Source organism: Cynocephalus volans, chromosome 17 (genome assembly GCF_027409185.1).
Source record: "Cynocephalus volans isolate mCynVol1 chromosome 17, mCynVol1.pri, whole genome shotgun sequence".
NCBI lineage: Eukaryota > Metazoa > Chordata > Mammalia > Dermoptera > Cynocephalidae > Cynocephalus > Cynocephalus volans.
Window position 1 is genome coordinate 10663084 of NC_084476.1, and position 23782 is coordinate 10686865.

Here is a 23782-nt window from a genome sequence, read left to right on the forward strand (position 1 = left end):
GGCTCATCTGTGAAATGAGGACACCAAAGGTGTCAGCTGGGGTCTTGGCAGGAAGCAGTCGCATACTCAGAGGGGTGACTGAGGAGAGTTTCATAGGGGGACTATTAACAAAGGGTGTGGGCAGGGTTAAGGGACTCCATGGAGGACACTGGGGCACCTGAGGGCTGGCACAAGCAGGGAGGGAGGCCAAGCCTTAGCTTGAAGAGACAGGGTAGGGTGTGGTCACCAAATTCCAGAAGTCACCTGGCAAGAGCTGTGGTCCTTGGCAGAAGAGCCCAGCCGCTGCCAACCCACAGATGGCAGAAGGAAGCCAGGGGAGTGAATTCCTCAACTTCTCTCATCTGTCAAGCTCCTCCGAGTGTCTCTGGGAGATCTGAACCAGAAGCCAGGAGCTCAGGTCCACAGAGACCAGCCTCCTGGAGTGAACTGCTCCAGGGTAAGGAAGGGACCCAGAGAAGCACACAGGGAATATCCAGCTCTCTTAAATACCTGATGGAGCTGGTGGGGGTTTAAAATGAGGTAATGATTATAAATGCTGGCATAGTAAACAGTCAGACTACTTGGCATTTACTTATCGAAAAGCCACAATATAACTTTATTCTCTGGGGGAAAAAGCCAGGATGAAAACAAGACGTGGTCATTTGGAGTGAAAAACAAAACTTTTACAAATTTGACAGATAACATTTATTAAAACATGTCATACAAAAGGGCATGGTCTCTTCTATAAGAAGAAAATATTAAACAGTAACAATTAAGTAAAACCATGCTGTACACTGAAGACAGCAATACATAAAGACAAAACTATTCAACTTTTGCAACACAGGCATAACATTTCACAAAATATCAATAAGAAATGCACCTAAGGATAATCTGTTTATCATCAAATGGTTTTGTGGCCTAAGAGTCACCTGACTTGCATAAATAATTTTCTAGAAGAAACATTGGGAACCTCATAAAAAGAAAGAAGGCAGCAGCAACTGACATGACACAGGCTTCAAGCAAAAATTTTTTTTAAAAGGGTCACATTTGCAAAATGTGTTCCAGCATCTTCCCATAGGGCACTATCAGTAGAGATTTGAAATAAGAAACTTGTACCTTTAAATATATAAGTAGCAAAGAAAAAAACTGAAACAAACCCTGGTTTCACTGAACAAAATTAGTCACTCATGAAAGCAACCTAAATCACAAAATTAGTGGCACAGAAGGGGGTTGGGGGTACTATGTTGCTTGGTTTCCAGCACTCCTAAGTTAGCAGAGACCTTACGAAAGCAAACACCTGGATTTGTTGTGATGGTGCCCTCTCCACCCCTGCCCAGGTGGCTGTAGCACATCCCCTTCCCCAGGAACAGACTGCTCTGCCGCTTCTGCTGTGCCTCAGCTTCACTTCCGCAGCAGCTTGGGGGTGTAGGAAGGAGCCACTGAAACTAAGCGGCTTCCCAAATAGCTAGAAGCCGGTGTAGGGTCAGTTTAGCTCAGCAAACGCCCCCTAGAATGGAGGGGACCCCTTTGGACAGACTCTTTTAAAGTAGTGGCCAAAAGGGATGGAGGAAGGTGAGATGCAGCAATCAGAACCAACAGGCTGGGGCCCGAGAGCGCCAGAGGGCAGCCCACAAAGGCGGAGGACAAGTCATCACAGTCCGTGTCCAGTCCTCCTTTAGTTAGATGGTGATGCCTACTTACCAGTGGATTCCTGTAATGTGTATATCTAAAATTAAAGGCATGGTATAAATACAAATATTAAATACCACTGGTGGTGCCTCAAAGCCCTTTCCCACTGGAGAAAAACCACAGTTAAGACTCAAAGTAGGGGACAAATACCTTGGTTGTAGGTCACTGAAGAGACCAATCCCTGAAAGACCGTTTGGAAAATGTTACAACTATCCAAACTTGTTTGGAAGGATAAAGATTTTCTAAAGCTGTACTGAGGCTAAGGGGAGAGACTACCACTCCAACTCAGAGTGGGGAGAAAAAAAGGTAGTAATGCAATATGATCTCCTAACCCTTAATAGCAGAACTTATAAAAATTCACTTTTAATATCCAAATGAAGGCAATCCCCTTCTGACTCGGAACATGGCCAGCATTACAGACACCCAACCATTTCACAAGGTGTGGCTTACCTGATGAGCAACCCCGATTTTTACCAAAACTCCAGCTATTGCAAAAAACTTCAATCAGCAGATATGAGGAACTTAAATTTAAGTTCTACATTTAGTAGCTGATGTATATATAAGGATTTCACTAAAAGACATTTCTCTCTTCATGACACATTAACTAAGTCCCAGCCTAACTGCTTCCAAAGCCACCAGTACCCAAGGGGTGGTCACCACTCCTGGGTGAACAAAAGCTCTTCGTTATGTCTCATGACAAGGGGGCTGTGCTAATTTCAGCATAATTGAAGGACCATGATTTTCCCAGAATACTTTTACCTTCCCTCTCAGACTCTTTTCTCCAAATGACCCAATGCTCATTTGAATATAATCTTTAATAGAACACAGCACATCAAACCTTCAAACAGGCAGAAAATGCTTTGCTAATACCATAGGAGAGGGTAATCAGCTCTGGGCAGAACAAAATGGCTTCCTGTGTTAGTACTAAAATTAGTAAGGATAATGAAACAATTTCTCCTCACACACAATGGCTAGGATCATACCAATAATCCACTGGCCTCTAACATGAGAAAAAGAGGAGCAATTGAGCTTGATTGTACAGTCACCTCTACACTTTTGTCAGGAACACAGAGAAAGGACTGTTAACTGGTGAAGGTGCAACACTAAGAGAAGATGATATTAATGTGGCAAACAACCAAGAGGTAATTTCTAGTTTCTAGGTTAAAAAAAAACCTATATATATATATATATATATATAATAAAGTTTTAAATACAAAGTGCTTTTTATATATCAAGAATGATACAGTGTTAGTAAATAGATCCCTGTTTTGTAATCTTGATTACAAGAGTTAACTGGTAAATAAGTATTTTCTTTCCCCTTTCCAGACAATGTTCAACAAGTAAACACCTTGGCGTTAGGAGCTTGAGGATCAGAGGCCAGTGCCAGCAATGTCTATCACATTAGAGCAAAGCCAATCTTTTAAAACGAAATTTCACCCCAAATACAAGAAAAATTATTTTTATTTTAAAGAAAAAAAGTTTCTACTGAGAATAGACCAGTAAGTTTACGAAAAAGATGACATAATAGTAGCACCCTGTCCTACCCTTGTAATAACCTCGGTTAAAAGCATTCTGCATATATGCTTTCTTTTTAACCTAAAACATCTGACTGATAGGCAGAAAAGGTCTCAGAACAGCTGCTTTTCTTGTTTTGGTAGGTACAGTTATGTGGACTTGTAAATTTATGCAGCTTTATCTATAATTTGGGAACATGAGTCTGTAAACTACTTTGCTAAAATTAAGACTCCTTTCTCTCTTTGAAAACAAATTCCAGCGCTCATGAAGAACTGGCAGTATTAGCTCAGTGAACCCCTCTAAAAGAGTATTCCTGCCCTGCCCCACCAGTGTACTTTCAAAACTCCTTCTTCTTCTCCTTTGCAATTTTTTCCCCCTGAAGTACAACCTGCCACTCATAAAATGCTGCTTCTCCATAGTTCTCACTCTGACAGTTGGAATGTCACTGTAGCACTCTATGAACTCCTGAAGTTCACACATAAGTCTCATCCATGACTTCTGGCTCCTTCCTACTAACTGTGGTCACTGACAGCCTCTTTGGGCAGCACCATAATCTAAGACAGAGCAATGGCTGCAGCAGCCAATGGTACCATGATCAGAATCACAGCGGGCTAGAAGTCTACTAGCCATAGAGTATATCCCACTGTGTGGATGCTACAATTAGACAAACAGGATTTGGGACAGCAAACCAATTAGAAATATCTATCTCTGGCACTCTAGAGAATTACAATTAGATACAACTGTTCAGACTCAACGTTAGTACTAAAATACAAAACTCTGCCTTATCAAGAGTCTGAAACACATTGTGACAGTGGCATTCTACAGAAATTGAAGTTTGTACCATAAGTTGTTTCATACTTAGAGTCACCCTCTTAGTATCTCTGTAGTTTTAGTTAAAATACTCTTTAGAAAGTATAAAACCAGACAACAGAGCTTTGTTAATTTCTCAACCTAGGGAATCACATTATATGTAGCTTTTACATAAGTAGTATTTCATTCAGTGAAGCAGCTACCAAAACAAATCCACATTACCTAAGTATCTATAAGAAGAGCAAAATAAAATTAATAATAAGTGATCAAAAACTGCTGCCACCTGAGGTGGAACTGGTGGGCTGAAGTCCAGTTCCAAATGCAGGTGTTTCTACTGCCAAGTCCACCTGCCTCAATTACAAATGGCCTGAAGGTTTACCTTGCCAGCTGGGCAGTGGGTTAACTCACCCCCATTACCCATTCCAGGCTAGGACTGAAACACAAAAATTTGAGGAATTAGATTTTTTAATTGGCCTACTTAGAGCTGGTCTTTCAGAAATATCTTCCTTTTTTCCTTAAGCTTCTCATAATAGCAAGTAGCACACATCATCTGTGCCCAGATTTGCATTAATTACCATAGTTTATTTTTGTGCATGCCACTCAAGGGCCAGATCCTATTTTTAGTTAGCCTCAGTTGTATTCTGCTCAGCCTTTGCAGCTTCATAGGACTTGGTACAAGAAGTCACATGCCTGTGGAAACTGTCCCTCCACATAAATCTCTTTGCACAGATATTACACTCATATGGCTTTATGCCTGTGTGAATTTTCATGTGGCCCACGAGATGGTGCTTCATTTTGAATTTCTTACCACAGACACCACAGCCATAAGGCCGAAGACCGAGGTGCATACTCATGTGCCGATCTCTCTGACTCTTGTGAGTGAAACTCTTCCCACACTGACAAGGATACAGCTTGTCGGTGGCTGAGAATCCTAAGTGGGAAGCTTCTTCTTTAATTCCTGTTACCATTTCGATATTCTCACTGTAGCTTGCTGTGAGGGCAGCCTCCTGTCTGTGCCCAATTAGATTCCCATCCGACCTCTCTCCAGAAAACTCCTCCATGGAAGAGCCATAGAAATCCACCTGCTCATCATAATTGCTTTCATCAGCTTGTTCGTCAAACTCTGCTTCCACTTTTTTTTCCCCAATGTGAAAGTCCTCCTCCACTCCTGAGGGCTGGACTGAGTGCTCTGTCTGCATGGTATTGATGGACTCAGTGACCTGATGCTCGTCATAGGCAGCATGCACGTCCATGCCCTCACAAGCCTGTTCCAAGCGCTCGGGCTTCACGTGGATCCAGCGTTTGTGAGCCATGATGCTGGGCTTACTGTACATGGGCCGGGTGTAGTGGAACTCAGCACTGTCGCTGGCTCCCTCCTCCCCATCCTGGCTCGCCATTTCAGTGCTCAGCCGGTCATGCTCTGTGGACGAATTACTAGGCAGGTATTCGTGCTCGGTGAGCTGAGATGACAGCTCGTCTTTGGTGCTCTCCTCTTCATTCTCGCCATCCCTCAGTTCTTGGGCTTTGGGGAAATCAGTATGGCCCCCAGATCCCAGCTCAAAGCTCTCTACCAGGCCATTATAACTACTGCTGCTTGGAGACTGGTGGTCACTGCCATGATTTAGCTTCTGACAAAGGACTGTAGGGTTTCCCTCTAAAACCTCAGTGCATTTGTCTACCACATGCCACATCTGGAGGAAGCTTGCTGCTGTTAAGTAACTGACAATTTCTGGAGCAGGCATTACTAGACGTCCTGTGTAACTAGACAGGAGAATGTTCTCAAACACTCTTGGGTTCATCACATCAGGCAAAACAATTCTCCTACTGTTTTTCAGGAGCACCTGGTCACAAAAGTAGGGTGAACTAGCAGCAAGAACAGCTTTGTGTGCCCGGAAAATGTGGCCTTGGACAACAATAGAGACGTCACATAATTGTCCTTGCTGGCGCTGCTGGTTCAGTTTCTGCAGAATGGTGCTAGAAAAATCAGGAAATTCTACTCGAAAAGAGTTTGTTCCAGGCTCCATTTCATCACAAATCTTGTTCAGTGCTACAAGAGAAAGAAATATCAGTACTAATTCCAGCCCAAAGAGGAACTTATTCTATCCCCTTCTCCACCACTAAGAAAACTAAGACAAGTTCCAAAGTTCCATAAAGGCCCCTTGCCTGTGGGCACAGCACAAGTGGGTGCAGTATTCATTCCCCAGAGCAAGGCTACAGGTGTGAGTGTGCCACCCAACACTCTTCATGGTATTAACTCTTGATTTTGCCTCTGTCTCTAGATGAGAGCAAAGAATCCACAGCGATTGGATTTGTAAGCTATACAAATCCCCTAAGTAAAACAGAGTAAATATTTCTTGTCAAAACAAACACGATATGTATCAAAACAATAAAATTGCTAAGCCTCAGATTCAACTCACATTTGCCAAGTTGGAGTGAGGGAGTGAGGGAGTGAGAAGAGAATTGTGGGAAGAGGGAAAAGCATATGTAAAGGCTCTGAGGCAGGAATGAATCTGGCAATTGCAAGGGATTGGAAGGAGACTGCTAGACTAGAGTCCATTGAGGGGATGACGGGCAAGGGGGCTGAGGCAGTGGGGCCAGGGCAACCGTGCCTTTGGTCTTTCAGCACTAAAGGGGTGCACTTGCTGAGGCCCTGAACAATACAGGTTTCTCTAGCTGCTGTCAGAATTTTAGCCCTTTAGGAACTTCTCATGATGTGAAGCAGAATGAAACTGAAAGGCGAGGTATTCTATCTAGTGGTCTCCAAACCGTTTAAAGAGTTATAGACCAAAGAGGATAGTAAATATTGTCCCTGCTACTGAACAGACTCAATTAGGAGTTAAAGTTATAAGAAAGAATAAAGGATTACCTGTGTTGTTACTGTTAAAATATTGTGGCTGTTAGTCAAGGATTAGAGAAAATTCCTATCAATAGCACTCACAATGAACTCTGCTAGAGATCGTGCCCGTGTCCTATAATCCCATGGTAAATTAAAGCAAACAAAAATATTCAAATGGATTTATCACTGCTATTTGTCACCTTGCTCTAATAATACATGCGCAGGTAGCCAAAATAGCTCAGTTGGGACAGCCTTAGACTGAAGATATTATGCTACATGCAAACATCGCTAAATACCAAGTTTTCAAAGTATAAGATAAGAACCAGACAACCCAAAGACTGACAGTCATCTTTGAGGGTCAGGGAGAGATGACAAGAGAAGAAATTAATGTTTCTGGAGTAATTACTATATACCAGGGACTGTACACCTTTTTAAACTTAACCTTTATAATTATTCTGCAAATGCATGGCTTGATATTAATTTAAGTTCAGCTATTTTAAGTAACTTTCCCAAGGTTAAAAGCTACTACTTTTTATTAAGTTGAGATGTGTATCCAGGTCTGTATGACTTCAAAGCCACCTATTTTTCCTACCACAGCACTCTGCCTCCTCTAAGAAGATGTCAACATGCCATAGTTATGAATGATTTTAAAAGACAGAGATTTTAGAATGACATTTTAATTCATGGTTGCATACATCTTAAAACATTTCATAATAATTTAAAACAAAAACAGGTCATGAAATAAACTATTTAGATATTTGTAATTTCAAAAGGAAAAGTTGAGAGTATATAAAGTATAGACTAAAGGTATGCAAATTCTGAGAACTACATCTGACTGAACAGATACTCTGCTAGATCTCGCTACTGTAGAATTTTGTTTTAAGCTACTTGAAAAAGGAGAATAGATGCACATGTAAAAAAATGTACAAAAAGGTGTAAAAAATATTTCTCCATCATTTATTCCTAGCCTCCCTCAAAGGAAATCACTATTAAACTCCTGTATTTCTAGAAACTTCTCTGCATATATCTGAGTGAACCATATATATTCCCAAGGGGTTCATTACCTACATTTTATTCTACACTTAGCTTTTGTCACTTAATATATCTTGGAGATCTTCCCACATTAGAACAAAAAGAGCTAACTCTTTTTGTTTAATGGCCACATAGCTTCCTGTTATAGGGAGGTACCAGAATTTAAGCAGTTCTCTTCTTACAGAATTTCATTAACTGGGTTTTTGAAATTACAAGCAATGCTGCAACGAATATCTGTGTGAAACTATCCTGGCATACCTTAGGAAATATCTATAGGGTAATTTTTACCAGTGGAATTGCATTTGACACTCTGACATATATTACCAAACTACTTTCCAGAAAGCTTGCACCTAGTCACACCCTTACCAGCAGTAAATAATGTCTTAAACAAGGAAAAAAAAAAAGTATGCAAATCTCCTAAGTGAATAATCCACGATTCACTGCTGTTTTGATTTGCATTTCCTTAATTATGAATGAGACTGATACTCTGTACTTATGTTTACAGATCATTTAGATTTTTTTCCCTATAAATTATCAGTCATATCCTTTGCTCACATAAACTGGGCAATTAATCTTATTGATTTGTAGGGTTTTTAAATTTTTTTGGTAAATTCAGCAAATTAACTGTATCCTATACTGCATTTTTTTTTTTCCAGTTAGCTAACTGATTTAGAATTTCCTGCCACAATGAAATTTATGTAAAATAACCATCCTTTGCTTTTATAGCTCCAGAGTTTTGGGCTAGACATAGAAGGGCATTCCCAACCACAAAATTATTTTTAAAAATAAAAAAGAATGAATTAGGTTTTTTTTTCTGCTCCCATTTTAAGAAAAGCATTTAAACCTTTAATACCCACAGTTTATTGCGGCATAAGGAATAAGGTTGAGAACCAGTTCTTTTCCCTTTAAAATGGTTATTTTCCTAACACGATTAATTGGAGAATCCATCTTTTCCTTATAAAATTCAAGTATCTGTTGTGGAATTCTAAATGACTGAGAATAAGACATTTAAAAACAGTTCTACAAAAATAAATAAGACATAAATGAGGTTATGGAAAATGGTGGAATAGGAAGCTCTAGGGGTTGGTCCCTCCACCAACACAACCAAGGAGCTTGACAAGTGATCAGAATCACTATTTCAGAATGCTGGAAGCCGATCAAACAGACACAGCAACTGAGAGAGTGCTTGATAAAGGGAGACTGCTGAACCTCAGAAGAGAGCGGCATGTGCAAATCCCCCATTCCTCAGCCCTGCCACAGTCTGTGAAAAGGTAGCCTGCATTCCCAGAGCAGCTGGTTGGTGCCAGGGTGGACAATAAGGAACTTGTCCTCCCAAAATTTGAGGCTGTTCATGTTGGCCAGAATAGCAGACCTGCACAGTTTTGTTTTAGCCCACTATGGCTACAGTGGCTTCCCTAGTGGCATCTATCACAAGATCTAAGAAGGAAGACACCACACACACACGCACGCACGCACGCACGCACGCACGCACGCACGCACGCGCCCAGATCCAGACATTTAAGGAAATCTTTACTAGGGCACAGAATGACTGCATATATAACAGAACAGACTACAATAAATATTAACAGCTAATTCCTCATCAGAAACTATGAAGGCTATATGGCAGTGGGACAAAATATTTAAAGTGCTAAAAAAAATAAAAATAAAAAATCTGTCAAAACTATCTTCTCAAGAATGAAGGAGAAATTAAGACATTCCCAGATAAATGGAAGCTAAGGGCATTCTATAGTACTAGATTTGCCCGACAAGAAATGCTAAAGGGGTCTCCTCTTCAGCCTGAGATGGAAAAACACTAGACTAAAATTCGCAGCCATATGAAAAAATAAAGAATACTGGCAAAGGTAACTAAATAGGTAAATATAAAAGCCACTATTGTTATACTTTTGGTTTATAACTCTTTTTTTCCCCTATACGATAAAACACTAATGCATAAAACAATAATAATAAATCTATAGTAATAGGCACACGACTTACAAAGATGTAATCTGTGAACATGATAATATAAAGGGGGAGGACAGGCGGTATATGAGTGTTTGTATTGAAACTAAGTAGGTATTATTAGGTTGTTATAAGTTTAAAATGTTAATTATAAACCCCAAAGTAACTACTAAGAAAATAACTAAAAATATACAGGAAAGGAAAGAAGAGAATCAAAATGGTGTATTACAAAAACCAAAACAAACCCCCCTAAATATTAAAAAAAAAAAGGGGGGGTCACAATGGAGGAATTGAAGAACAAAAAACATAAAACTCAGAAAACAAATAGCTAAAAGGTACAAGTAAAGCCTTCTTTGTCAGTAATTAGTTTAAATGTAAATGGATTAAAGTCTCCAATTAAAAAGAGAGACTGGCAGAATGGATTAAAAAACATGATATCTATATGCAGTCGACACTTTGGATACAAAAATGCAAAGAGGTTGAAAGCAAAATGATGGAAAAAGATATTCCACTCAAAGAGTAACAAAAGGGAGACGGGGTAGCTATATTACTAGACAATAAATTTTAAGTCAAAAAAGGTTTTCAGAGACAAAGAAAGACATTGTATATTGATTAAAAAGGTTCAATCCAACAAGATGTAAGAATTTCAAACCTAACAAGAGAACCCCAAAATATACAAGGAGAAATAGACAGTTGTACAATAATAGGTGTAAACTTCAATACCTCACTTTCAATAAGGAATAGAAAAACCTGGCAAGATCTGTAAGGAAATAGAAGACTTGAACAACACTTCAAACCAATCAGACCTAAAAGATACAGAACACGCCACCCAAGAAGTGCAGAGGAAACATTCTTCAGGATAGACTAAATGTTAGGCCACAAAACAAGTCTTAATGCATTTTTAAAAACTAAAATGATACAAAGTATTTTTTTCTGATCACAATGAAATGAAACTAGAAATAAAAACTTAAAAAGTGGCAAATATGTGAACCCTTAAACAATCAATAGGTCAAAGAAGAAATCACAAGGAAAACCAGAAAACACCTTCAGACAAATTAAAATCAAAACACACATACCAGAACTATGGAATACAGCAAAAGCAGTGCTTGGAGGGAAATTTATAGCTGTAAATACCTACATTAAAAAAGAAAAAAAAATCTCAAATTGATAACCTGACTGCACACCTTAAGGACAAAGGCAAAGGGCAAACTAAACCACAAACTACCAAAAGGAAAAAAATAATAAAGATTGGAGCAGAGATAAACAAAATAGAGATTAGAAAAATACTAAAGAAAAATCAGTGAAACAAGTTGATTCTTTAAACAGGTCAACAAAATTGACAAACCTTTAGACTAATTAAGAATAAAAATGGAAATTCAAATTATTAAAATAAGAAATGAGAGAGGGGACATTACTGTAGTCCCCCCCATCCATGCTTTTGCATTCTGCTATTTCATTACCCTCAGTCATCTGAGGTTTGAAAATATTATAGTATTTTGAGAGCGAGACATGTTCACACAAGTTTTACTATTATAATTTTATTTTATTATTAGTTATTGTTGTTAATCCCTTATGGTGCCTAATTTATAAATTAAATCATAGGTATGTGTGTATAGGAAAAAAACATAGTATATATAGAGTTCAGTATTATCTGTGGTTTCAGGCATCCACTGAGGGGCTTGGAACATATCCCTGTGGATAAGGGAAGACTACTGTATTACTGACTTTACAGAAATAAAAAGGATTATAGGAGAATACTACAAACAACTGTAAGCCCATAAACTGGATAATTTTAATGAAATAGACAAATTCCTACCAAAACTGATTCTAAGAAGAAACAGAAAATCTGAATAGACCTATAACTAGTAAGGAGATTGAATCAAGAAATCAAAAACCTCTCCACAAAGAAAAGCCCCCAAACTGCTGGCTTCAGTGGTGAATTCTGCCAAACATTTAAAGAACTAACACCAATTCTTCTCACTTTTCAAAAAAATCGTAGAGGAGGGAACATTTCCTAACTCATTCTATGAGGCCAGCCAATTCCCTGATACCAAAGCCAAGAAAAACACAAGAAAAGAAAGCTATAGACCAATATCTCTTATGAACATGGCTGCAAATATAAAAAAAAAAAATACTACCAGACCAAATTGAGCACCTATTGTAGAGGATTATACACCAAGAACAAGTGGGATGTATTCCTGGAAAGCAAGGGTAGTTCAACATATGAAATCAATCAATGTGATATATCACATTAACAAAATAAAGGGAAAAGAGCTCAACATGATCTCAATTGATGCAGAAAACTAATTTGACAAAATTCAATAGCCCTTCATGATAAAGACACTCAAGAAACTAGAAATAGATGGAAACTACCTCAATGTAATAAAAGTCACATATTTTCCTTTCTATATACTAACAATGCACTACCCAAAAAGGAAATTAAGAAAACAATTGCAGGCTGGCTGGTTAGCTCAGTTGGTTAGGATGTGGTGTCATAACACCAAGGCCAAGGATTCAGATCCCTGCACTGGCCAGTGGCAAGAGAAAAAAGAAAAGAAAAGAATTCCATTAATAATCATACCAAAAAGAACAAACTACATGGAAATTAGTTTAACTGAGGATGTAAAAGACTTGTATGCTGAAAACTACAAAACATTCTTGAAAGAAATTAAAGACACAAATAAATGGAAAGACATCTCATGTATGTGGATTGGAAGATTTAATATTCTTAAGATAACAATACTTCCCAAAGTAATACACAGATTCACCACAAGCTTTAACAAAAACCCAGCAGCATATTTGGCAGAAATGGAATAACCCACACTAAAATTCATATGAAATTTCAAAGGACCCAGAATAGCCAAAACAATCTGGAAAAGGAAGAACAAAGTTTGAAGACACACTTCCAAATTTCAAAACTTACTACAGCACAAAGCTACAGTAATCAAAACAGTATGGTGCTGGTGTAAGAACAGACACATAGACCAAAGGAACAGAACTGAGAGCACAGAAATAAATCCTCACATCTACAGTCAACTGAGTTTCAATAAAGGTGCTAAGGCCATTCAATCGGGAAACAACAGTTTTTTGAACAAACAGTGCTGGGGAAACTGGACATACACATGCAAATGAAACTAGACCCTTACCTTATACCACATACAAAAATTAAAATGGATCAAACACCTAAATATAACAGCTGAACTATAAAATTTAGAAGGAAATAGGGGCAAATTGACATGACTGTGGCTCTGACAATGGTTTCTTAAGTATGACATCAAAAGTATGAGCAGCAACAACAAAAAATTGATAAACTGGACTTCATTAAAATTAAAAATTTTGTGCATAAAAGCACACTATTGAGAGAGTGAAGACAACCCACAGAATGGGAGAAAATACTTACAGATCATATATATGACAAGGGTCTAGTTTAATATCCAGAATATATAAAGAACTCCTACAACTCAACAACAAAAAGATGAAACCAATTAAAAAATAGTCCAAGGACATGAATAGACATTTTCCCAAAGATATACAAATGGCCAATGAGCATTTGAAAAGATGCTCAACATCGTTAACCATTAGGCAAAAGCACATCAAAACCACAATGAGATACTAGTTCACACCAACTAGGATGGCTATAATAAAAACCAAACAGAACACAAGAGTTGACAAGGATGTGGAGAAATTGGAATGTCCATGTACTGCTGGTGGGAATGTGAAATGGCACAAGCTGCTTTGGAAAACTGTTTGGCAGTTCCTTAAAAAGTTAAACACTGAATCACCATATGACAATTCTACTCCTAGGTATGTAACCCAAACAGATACTTGTATGCAAATACTCACAGCAGCAGTATTTACTAAATTGCCAAAAGGTGAAAACCACCCAAGTATTCATCAGCAAAATGTGATACATCTATACAATGGAATATTATTCAGTCATAAAAATGAATGAAGTTATGATACATGCTATAACATGAATAAACACTGAAAACATTGTGCTAACTGAAATAAGCCAGGCACAAAAGGAAAAATGAATAATTTCACTTATGTGAAATATCTAGAATAGGCAAATTCACAGAGACAGAAAGCAAGGTTAGAGGTTAGCAGGGGCTCAGGGAAGTGGAGAATGAGAGTTATTGCTTCACGAGTAAAGTTTCTGTTTGGGACAATGAAAAAATTTTGGAAATAGTAGTGTTGGTTACACAACACTGAGTGTAATTAATGCCACTGAATTGTATATTCAAAAAAACCGTTAAAATGGTAAGTTAAAAGTTACACATATTTTACCACACAGAAAAAAATACCATGTATCTTTATTTTTAACTGTATCAAATTGGTAACCGTCCTTGTAATTTAGTAAGTTATCTGAACTTTGCCCTTAACTTTGGGTGAATGTGGCATTTTTCCACATTCCCTGACCTTGGTAACATGCAAAGCCTTAACTTCTCTATGGGTTTTCCCGATATATAGCAATATTTACAAACTTGCAGGCAGGTGTGACCTATATTAAGTGTATAGTTGTTGTTTCCATAGAGGTAATTAATTAACTCACTAAAAAACTCCATAAAACATTATATGCAAGGTACTGTGGGGGACTTCAAAGACAATCAAGAAATGTCACTGTCCTTGGGAGAATTTATAATCTGCTAAGGGAGATTAAAAAAAAAAACAACCCCATGTGTACAATGCTGTTATTCAAGGCAAAGCCTGATAAAAGGTATCATAAGAGAATCACAAACCTAGGAGGAATTCAGAGAGGAAGACCTGGTGCACTCTACAATTATATGCCCAATCACTATAAATTTTGGTGTCACCAGGGTAAGATGACTTGAAGACAGGCATATAATTCTTCCTATCTACCATATCTTGACTGAAATAATCTAAGAAATATGAAACAATTGGTCTGAGTCCTGGAACCTAGGGAATGGTGTTATTTATATGCCACAAAGTTTAATTAAAGATATAGTGGAGATGGGGCCAGATTGAAGTGAGACAGTGTCCCTGCAACTCCTCTTCCTTTACCAGGCAATCCTGATATAGGAGCAGCAATCCTGACGAGAATTAGCAACACCCCTTCATCTGGAGAACCCAGAGCTAAAAGCCAGGGTGGGCTGTGGTAGCTAGAGGCAGGTTCCGCACATTGGCAACCTTCAGAGGTGTTGTATTGGGTAGGATACCAAAGGTCGCACATTGCCCGAGCAGGAAAAAAAAAATCTGAGTATGAGAGGTTGCAGGGGCTCAGCAGCCCCAGGAAGGAGGGATAGAGGAAACAGGGATTGGATTTCCTTCAGGGAGGTCAAAAATTCTAAAATATGGGTATCAAACCTGTGAATATACTAAACATCTCTTAATTGCTTATGAATTATCTCTCTATAAAGCTGTTTAAAAAATAGAATAATACAAGGTAAATTGAGGTATCAATGCTGACTTTCAAATTTCATACTTGGATGAGTAGGAAAATGTCATCATTAATAAGAATAATAAGAGCAACTACTACTTATTAAATAAATATTTAAATATATAAAGTGCATATACATAAACACATAAAAATATATAAAGTACTTTGCACAGACATTGAACCAGAGTCTGTACCAATTCTATCTCATTTAATCCTTACAGCAACCCACTCGACAGGTATTTTTATTAACTTTGTACATAATGGGAAACAGAAAAAGAGGCTAAGTTAACTTGTCTTAAGGTCATATACAGAAACTAGTAAGTAGGGAAGTTGAGATTTAAATTCAAAGTACTCATTCATGCCCATTACAGTCTGAGAGGTGGGATGGTATGGAAGGTAAAGGTTGAAACCGTTTTCACAAATAATCTAAATTACATATAATATACAATGCATTCATAAACTCTGGGGTATTGACTATATTCTGACTTATAAGGTACTGGCAATTTTACATGTCACTTTGCATGCAATTAAAAAAAAAAATCCAATAGGAACAGCTCTTCTAAAAGAAATACATCAATCCCAGCTCATTCTCTCCATGCTTCTTCATGGAAGCTATCTGGCATTTTCTGAGTGGAAGATGAAGGAAAACCTACTGACTGAAGAATCCCTGAACTAGATGACATCCAAGATCCCTTCCAACTTTGATGAGTTTATTTGATGAGTAGCCACTATTTATTACTCAGACGAGGAACTATGTCAAGTTTTATACTCTATTTTAACACAAATTAAATATTCTAAAAGCACAGATGACAGCAATGTAATAGAGAAGCAGACCCATAAGCTACTTGTCACGAAGTCCTCCAGAGATTTCTTTAATAAGAGCATATAGTAATTTGCATTATTACTGTAGAAACCACATTTAAACACAATAAACGTTGCTTTAGTAAATTTAAAGTCTGGCATAAATATACAAAAACACCAAACTCCATGCCTATCAAAATTCTTTACATTAGTCAAATGTTTTACCATTCACAAAGACACTATGTCAACTTGGGTCTTACAACACTCCTGTATCATCACACTCATTTTAAAGATGAGTAAAACACCTGCCCAAGGTTACACATCTCAGAACTGGCATGTCAGGATTCAAATAGAAGTGTAACTCCAAATCTAATATTTTTCTAAATTAATTTCTCTGAAATTAAATGTTCTATCAGTGATCAGCATCAACATGTGCAATATCTTCTCTTTAGAAGGGAAGAAAGTAAAGACTCTTCTGGTCTAGAGCAATTAAAAACCTTGACAAACTACATTATTACTTTTGCTGAAAGAGAAATAATTACACTAATTTTATAAATTGTATGATTAGCAAGTTTATGGCTTACCTAATGCAAAGTCGTATTCCTGGGATAAATTTCCTTATGCCATGGCCATCAAAAAGCAATAATGAATGAATGAGGAAGAGGGACCCATATTTCAGTTTTGCTTCGTTAAAATCACATTGACTTCTGAAAGGAAAAAATCATATTGAAAATGTAAGAGATGCTTGTGCCATTCACTGTGTGTGTATATGTGCCTCGATAATAAATACTACATGTGTTAGCAGCGGAAAGAAAATTAATCAGGACTGGTCATTTTGGTTATATTAACTTCCATTCTGCAACTTCTTAGCTTATGTCTTTGTATTTTTTTTTAGTAAACTTTTTATTTGTAATTAGATTTACAAATAATTAGATTTATTGTAATTAGATTTACAGAAAAGTTGCGAAGTGCAGAGTTCCCATATACCCACCTCACCCCTGCCAGTGTTCTTTAATGTTGACATCTTACAAATTCATTAAAACTAGGAAACCAACATGGTCAATACCTACGTAATTTTGCAGAATTAAAATATCCTCTGGAAAAGAGCTTTTGGTCTCCTGACCATCGTCAATCAGCATCCTTACATTTTTTTCTAATTGGGGCACTTTAGCCAAAGAACTTGGTAAAACTCATTTTAGGATTTTTGAAAAACAAACCACCTACTTTGCTAGGCTCAATTGAGGACTCCTTTTAGTTTAAGCCACAGCTGAATGTTTTACTTAAAACTTTCAGGGCAAACATTCCATTAGGGTAAACTCTTTGAGATTCAAGAGAGAAGGTATTGTTCTAAGCACTAACCCCGTATTTATCAGTCTTCCTTCCATTACATTTCAATAAAGCCAAGGAATTGTTTTTAACTGCACTCCTATTTGCATTAGAATTCAGGATAAGATGCTCAAATCAAGAAAACAGAAGGCAGCAACAGCACACATCTCCTGAAAATTATTTACATACAAGCAAATTTAAAAGAAAAACTTTTTTTTACTCAATACGAGGGTACTTTTAAAAAGTTCATGGAGATTCATGTTATCTTTTAATTCTATTTTTCCACAAACTTTTTGAAGTACCCTAGCACATCCCAAATAAGTCTCTTTCTATTCTAACTGCAAATATAAATAAGGTGAAAAGGAATAGTTCATGTAAATAATATGGAGCCTATTCAATTGATTTTAAGACACACATTTAAAAATTTCTCAAATCAGGACGTGATTGCCAGGTGGCAGTTTTAATAATTGTTATTGCCGGAGACAGTGATGGCACAAAGGATGACACTGTGGCAAAACCAGGGACACAATACTTAAAATACTTTAAAAAAGTATTTAAAAGAGTAGGACTTGGAATGTTAAGTTTATGAATACTTTAACCGATTTATTTTTTTCTTGTTTTTCCCTTTTTATGTATGCATTAAAATATGCGTTGACTAAGTAAGCCAAGAATAATATAAAAAGTCTAAATGATAAAACATTTTTCTCTTCCTTGGTGATGCATAAAATAATCAATGGCATCTAGAATTCAATGAAGTATGTATTCATTCAGCTGCTACATCTTATTAGAAAGCTTGATCAACTACCTTAAAGGCAAACTGATATTTTAAATGTGAACATAAAACAAAAAGAGGCATTGCCCATAATAAAACACAAGAAATAATACAATTTTGCATTATGATAATAAAAGGGCTATTTTTCCAACCTTACAAGTTTTCTTCATGTGCAGAGTAGTCTTCCTAAAGTTTCCTACTTATGCAGCAGATTCCTGCACTGATTCCAAGGAAGATGGAGGGAGGACAGCCAGGCCTGGACTCTATTAATAATCTTGAGGAAGATTTTAACCAAATTCATTTAGGCAAACTCTTTTTCTAAGGACCTCAGCTCTACCTACGGCATGAAGAGAGTAGGCATCCCTAAACATAAGTTCAACTAATCATTCCTAACAGCTATAGAATGAATTTTTTAAAATCACATTTAAAAGAGTTCATTGGTTTCAGAAATCTCCAATGAGCCCTTTTTTTTTGACACTGTGTAAAATATACATAACATAAAACTTACCACTTTAACCATTTTGAAGTGTACAATTCAGTGGCATTAAGTACATTCACAATATTTTGCAACCATCACCACATCTATTCCAGAAGGAACTTTTTTGTCAGCCCCAAAACTCTGTATCTATTAAACGATAACTCTTCTCCCTAGCCCCTGGTAAACTACATTCTACTTTCTGCCTATTCTAGGAATTTCATTAAGTGGTCTCATACAATATGTGTCCTTTTGTGTCTGATTTTTTATCCAGTGGTACTTTTGTAAAGAAAAGAATGAATCCCCAGCTTTTTTTTTTTTTATTAGGTTTCTCATAAATTATGAATTAAATTAACTAAACATACTGACACAATCTCTGAGCTAAATCCTCTCAGAAATCCTGCTACTATTCCAACAGCCCCAAGCACAGATCTCAGACTGACCCTTCCTTAGCCTGTGGACAGGCCTGGTTAAACACAGCTGTAACTCAAAGAGCAGGATCCTGAGAGCCCTGGAAGTCATACCAAAGTAAATGGATGGGGCAAAAGGATGTGGAGAGCTGTGAAGGCCTGAGAAACTGCTCTGGCCCTGAGATGGGACTCCTGTCTGCTTGCTAGGCACTACTGCACCTTGACACTTAGATTGGGCGACACCTGTCAGAGTTGAGGCCAGACTGCGGTCGAGTCACTGAGAATGCCATCAGTGCAGGGAGCTTCACGGGGTCATGAGTCACGTCCCATGGCTCAGAGGTCCGGGCAGGCCTGCCCCGCCCCACCCAGACAAACCGAGTTAGGAGACAGAAACAACACAGACGCAAAATTGGCAAAGAGAAAAACAGACAGATGGCCAAAAAGCCGGACTGACAGACAGGCCCTGAATGAGCGAAAAGGCTGAGTGACAGAGATGGGGTCAAGAGACACAGAAGCGAGGTAGAGACAGATAAAGACAGGGTCCAGATACGCAGATCTCGAGAGAGACAAAGTGGAGAGAAATACCAAGTTGACAGGGGCCGAGTTGAGAAACAAAATGGACAGGTTAAAACAGGTGACAGAGACAGCAACAGAGGTGAAACAGAGGGAGGCAGAGATCAGCGAAGTCCAGGCGCAGCCTTTCTCCCGACCTCGGCTCGTCACGGCTCGGGCGCGGGTGACTTGAACCCGAGGCCGCCAGGCCGCGCTTCGAAAGGCCAACGAACAGACGGACGGGGGCGGGATCTCTAAGCGCTCTGGCCAGCCGAGCTCCGCCGCCGCGGGGTGACCTTGGGCGAGAGGCTACCCGGGGGCCTTGGTGTCACGGTCTGCGAGCCGGGCGAGCTGGAAACTGCAGGAGCCGGACCCAGGGCACCGAGACTCTAACCGCCCGCGCGCGGCTCTAGCATCCCGGTCCACAGAACGGGCCCAGCGGGGCCGGCGGCGCGCGCGCGCCGGGGCCTGCAGAGAAGCCCTCAAACACCCTCCGGCTTTTCCTACCCCCATCCTTGCCACCCGTTGTCCAGACCCCACCATACCTGCCAAGGGCTCCGAGCTCACATCCCCTGCCCGAGGGACCCTCTCCACCGCCAGCAACAGGCCTGTTCGAGTCTTCGCCGCCGCGACAGCCTCTGTCTTCACCGCCCGCCCCCGGAAATGCTTCTTAGTCCCGCCCCCGAAACTGCCAGTGTTTCCGGGCGTGAGGCCGACAGAAAGCGCTATGCGCATGCGGGCCCCACGTTCGGGGCGGGGCGTCGAGAGAGCGCCCCAAGGTAGCTGGTTCCTGCGCAGTACGGTCTGGAGCAACAGGTTTAGGCACTGAGTATACCGATTGAAATTGGGGAGCCGATACCGAGTTCTGAACTCTTTAAAACTTTGACCTATCTTGCCTAGGAGATCTCACGTTAAAAATTTGCTTCTGCCTCTACAGCGCCCACCGCGCTGTTTGGCATGTAATGGATGCTCAGTAAATAGTTAATGAAAGGACTAGTGCCCTCTGTGTGGCTGGCATTGTGTTGGGCACTGGGGTCACAAAGATGGTGGGACAGGAGCGCGTAACTTAGCTTCCGATTCGCTCACCCTCCAACAGCCCTGCCTACCTCTCCACTCCCGATTTACCTCCCCACCCCCCATTAATGTAGAAGAGACGTAGGTCTTTAGTGGTGGGACTTGAGCCTCTTACCTTTGGACCTGTTCAGAGACGAGGGCCCCTGCAGGGATTTGGTTAGAGTGGCTTCTGGACTTAGGGTGGATGCTCTCGCTGGGCTAGACACGCCTGTTCAATACTGTCTCTGTCTTAGCTCAAACTGCCCAGTTTCCCGGCTGTGTGTTGTCTTGCTTTTTCTTGGGCTCCAGTATCCGGGAGTGTTCAGAGAGGAGGCTGGGACTCTCCGAGAGAATTCTACAAGGAAATTATGGGAAACAAAACCAAAGAAAACAAATATTGAAGCACAGAAATGGGGATGGGTGCAGAACAGCATATCAAAGATTCTGCTTCGAGGATATATGTTCCAGCCCCTCTTTTAACCTAACCGTGACACGGACCCACACCCAAGGCCTCTAAGAATTCCCACAGATAGGTTTCCTAGTAACTCCCCTCTCTCATTGTCCCCCACCCCCCAAAAAACCCTTACTTTGTTCAGGTAGCAGAAGACATCCCTTGATCTCAGGGAATGGATGACTCAATGGGCCTAAACCATTCCTGGTAATCTCATTCTCATTAGCCTGTAATTGGGCTATGCGTGGTCATGTGACCAACTTCTTGCCAATAAAAAAAGTAGAAGTCACTGAGTGGGAATTCTTTTTTTTTTTTTTTTTATTGTGATAATGGTTGCACAGCTCTGTGAAAACACTAAAAAACATTGAATTGTATACTTCAAATAGATGAATTGTATCACAGTAAAGCTGTTTTTTTTATTTTATTTATTTTTTTAAAAAATTTTATTTTGTCGATATACATTGTAGCTGATTATTGCTCCCCATCACCAAAACCTCCCTCCCTTCTCCCTCCCCCCCTCCCCCCCAACAATGTCCTTTCTGTTTGCTTGTCGTATCAACTTCAAATAATTGTGGTTGTTATATCTTCTCCCCCCCCCGGTTTGTGTGTGTGTGTGTGTGTGTGTGTGTGTGTGTGTGAATTTATATATTAATTTTTAGCTCCCACCAATAAGTGAGAACATGTGGTATTTCTCTTTCTGTGCCTGACTTGTTTCACTTAATATAATTCTCTCAAGGTCCATCCATGTTGTTGCAAATGGCAGTATTTCATTCGTTTTTATAGCTGAGTAGTATTCCATTGTGTAGATGTACCACATTTTCCGTATCCAACTGAGTGGGAATTCTGAAAAAGTATTTTTCACAAAGACCACCAGGACTTCTAGTTGAGTATGCTCCTTAAGTGCTTTGCCACTTTTATTTTCTTTCTGCTTCAAAGCAAACCTGAAGCATGAAAGTTCACCTACCATCATGTCTTTGAAGTGACAAGCAATTGCTAAGGCTGGCAAAGCAAGAAGATTGAGAGAGCTTAGTTCCCATATGACATTAGGCTACAGTCCCAGCTTTAGATTGCTTATTCTCAGATGTTTTGTTGCATGAACCGAATAAACTTCTTACTTGGCCTTTTTTGGAAATAAACCAACGAAGAAATAAGAAGAGAAGACAAGCAGCAGAGGCAGACCCACAACTACTTCAGATATTAGACATTTTAGAACCAGAACATAAAAATAGCATGTTTAAAAAAACAAAGAGGGAGCTAAAAGCACAAGTGAGGATCAAGATACTCAAAGTTACCAGGCAAATGTGAATAGAAACCACTTGGATGTTATAGACATGCCTATAATAATAGTTTTAACGTATAGCTCAACGGAAGGGTTAAATACCAAATAAGGTGTAGCTAAAGAGAGATTAGTGAATTGGAAGATAAGTTTGAAGAAAGTAACCTAAAAGGCATCCCAGAGAGACAAGGAAATGAAGAGCGAGAAGGTCCATCTTATGATCATCAGTCATGTTAGAAGGGGACAGTGAAGTGAATATATGCAAGGCAATTGTGAAATAATGATGGCTGAGAATTTTCCAGAAGTGATGAAAGAGAAGAATCCTCAGGAAGCACAATGAATCCCAAGCAAGATAAGGAAAACGAAAACATAGATCCATTCTGGTAAAACTACAGAATACCAAAGAACAAGAGATAATTTTAAAGGCTGATAGGAAAATTAGATAATCTATGAGGGAATGACAATGATATCAGCCTTTTGATGGCAATCATGGGGGTGATGATAATAACAGTAGCATAAAATAACACCATTAATGAAGTAATAGCATTAATGTGCTGAGAGAAAATAATTGTCTACCTAGAGTTGTACATTTAGCAAAACAATCTTTCAAGAATAAAAACACATACTTTTAGGATCAACAAAAACTAACAGTTGGTACCAACAGAACTGATGGAGTTTAGATGTATTGTCCTCCCAGAACTCATGTGGAAATTTGATCCCCGATGTGGCAGTGTCGGAAGCTGTTTGAGTCACAGGGGCTGGATCCCTCATGAATGGATTAATGTTCTCCCTGGGTTGGGGGTAGTGAGTTCTCTATCAGTTCCCACAAGAGCTCATTGTTTAAAAGACCCTGGCACCTTCTCTCTCTCTCTCTCTTTCTCTCTCTCTCTCTCTCCCCGCTTCCTCTTGCCATGTGATCTGTTGTACCTGCTGGGTGCCTTCCGCTTTCCACTGTGAGTAGAAGCAGCCCGAGAGGCCCACACCAGGTGCAGCTGTCCCAGAATCATAAGCCAAATAAACCTCTTTTCTTTATAAATTACCCAGTCTTAGGCATTCTGTTATAGAAACACAAAACAGACTAATATAAGAACTTAACTGAAGGATCTTCTAGAAGATATATTTCAGGAAGAAATAAACTTATCCCAGAAGGAAGATCTGAGGAAAAATAAAGATGGTGAGCAAATAAATTGCACACATGGGTAAATATAAACAAAAATCAAGGAAAAAAACAATAGCCATTTATGATTTGTGGCATTAAAAAGGCAGAACCAAAATAATGGATTGATAGTATATAAAGTAGAAGAGGATTATTGAAGTTAAAGTATTACAAAAGTGTATGTCAGTTATCTATTGCATAATAAACAGTCACAAAACCTCATAGACATACAACTATATTTGTTTATTGCTCATACATCTGGAGTCTACTGGGAGTGGGTAAGGAAGATCTG

At 39.1% G+C, this 23782-nt stretch overlaps 1 protein-coding gene across 1 annotated transcript; it reads right to left on the reverse strand.

Moving 5' to 3' along the window:
* Positions 1-588: 588 nt before the first annotated feature.
* On the reverse strand, positions 589-20205 carry ZBTB43 (zinc finger and BTB domain containing 43). Its single transcript, XM_063082199.1, has 3 exons — positions 20100-20205; positions 16604-16726; positions 589-6040 (listed from the first exon to the last, which is right to left on the reverse strand). The coding sequence occupies exon 3, from the start codon at positions 6015-6017 to the stop codon at positions 4614-4616; it is 1404 nt and encodes a 467-aa protein (XP_062938269.1). The 5' UTR covers positions 6018-6040; positions 16604-16726; positions 20100-20205; the 3' UTR covers positions 589-4613.
* Between the last annotated feature and the right edge of the window lie 3577 nt (positions 20206-23782).

Excerpts from the sequence above, each read along its gene's own strand:
- ZBTB43 (XM_063082199.1), bottom strand. The coding sequence starts at position 6,017 with ATGGAGCCTGGAACAAACTCTTTTCGAGTAGAATTTCCTGATTTTTCT.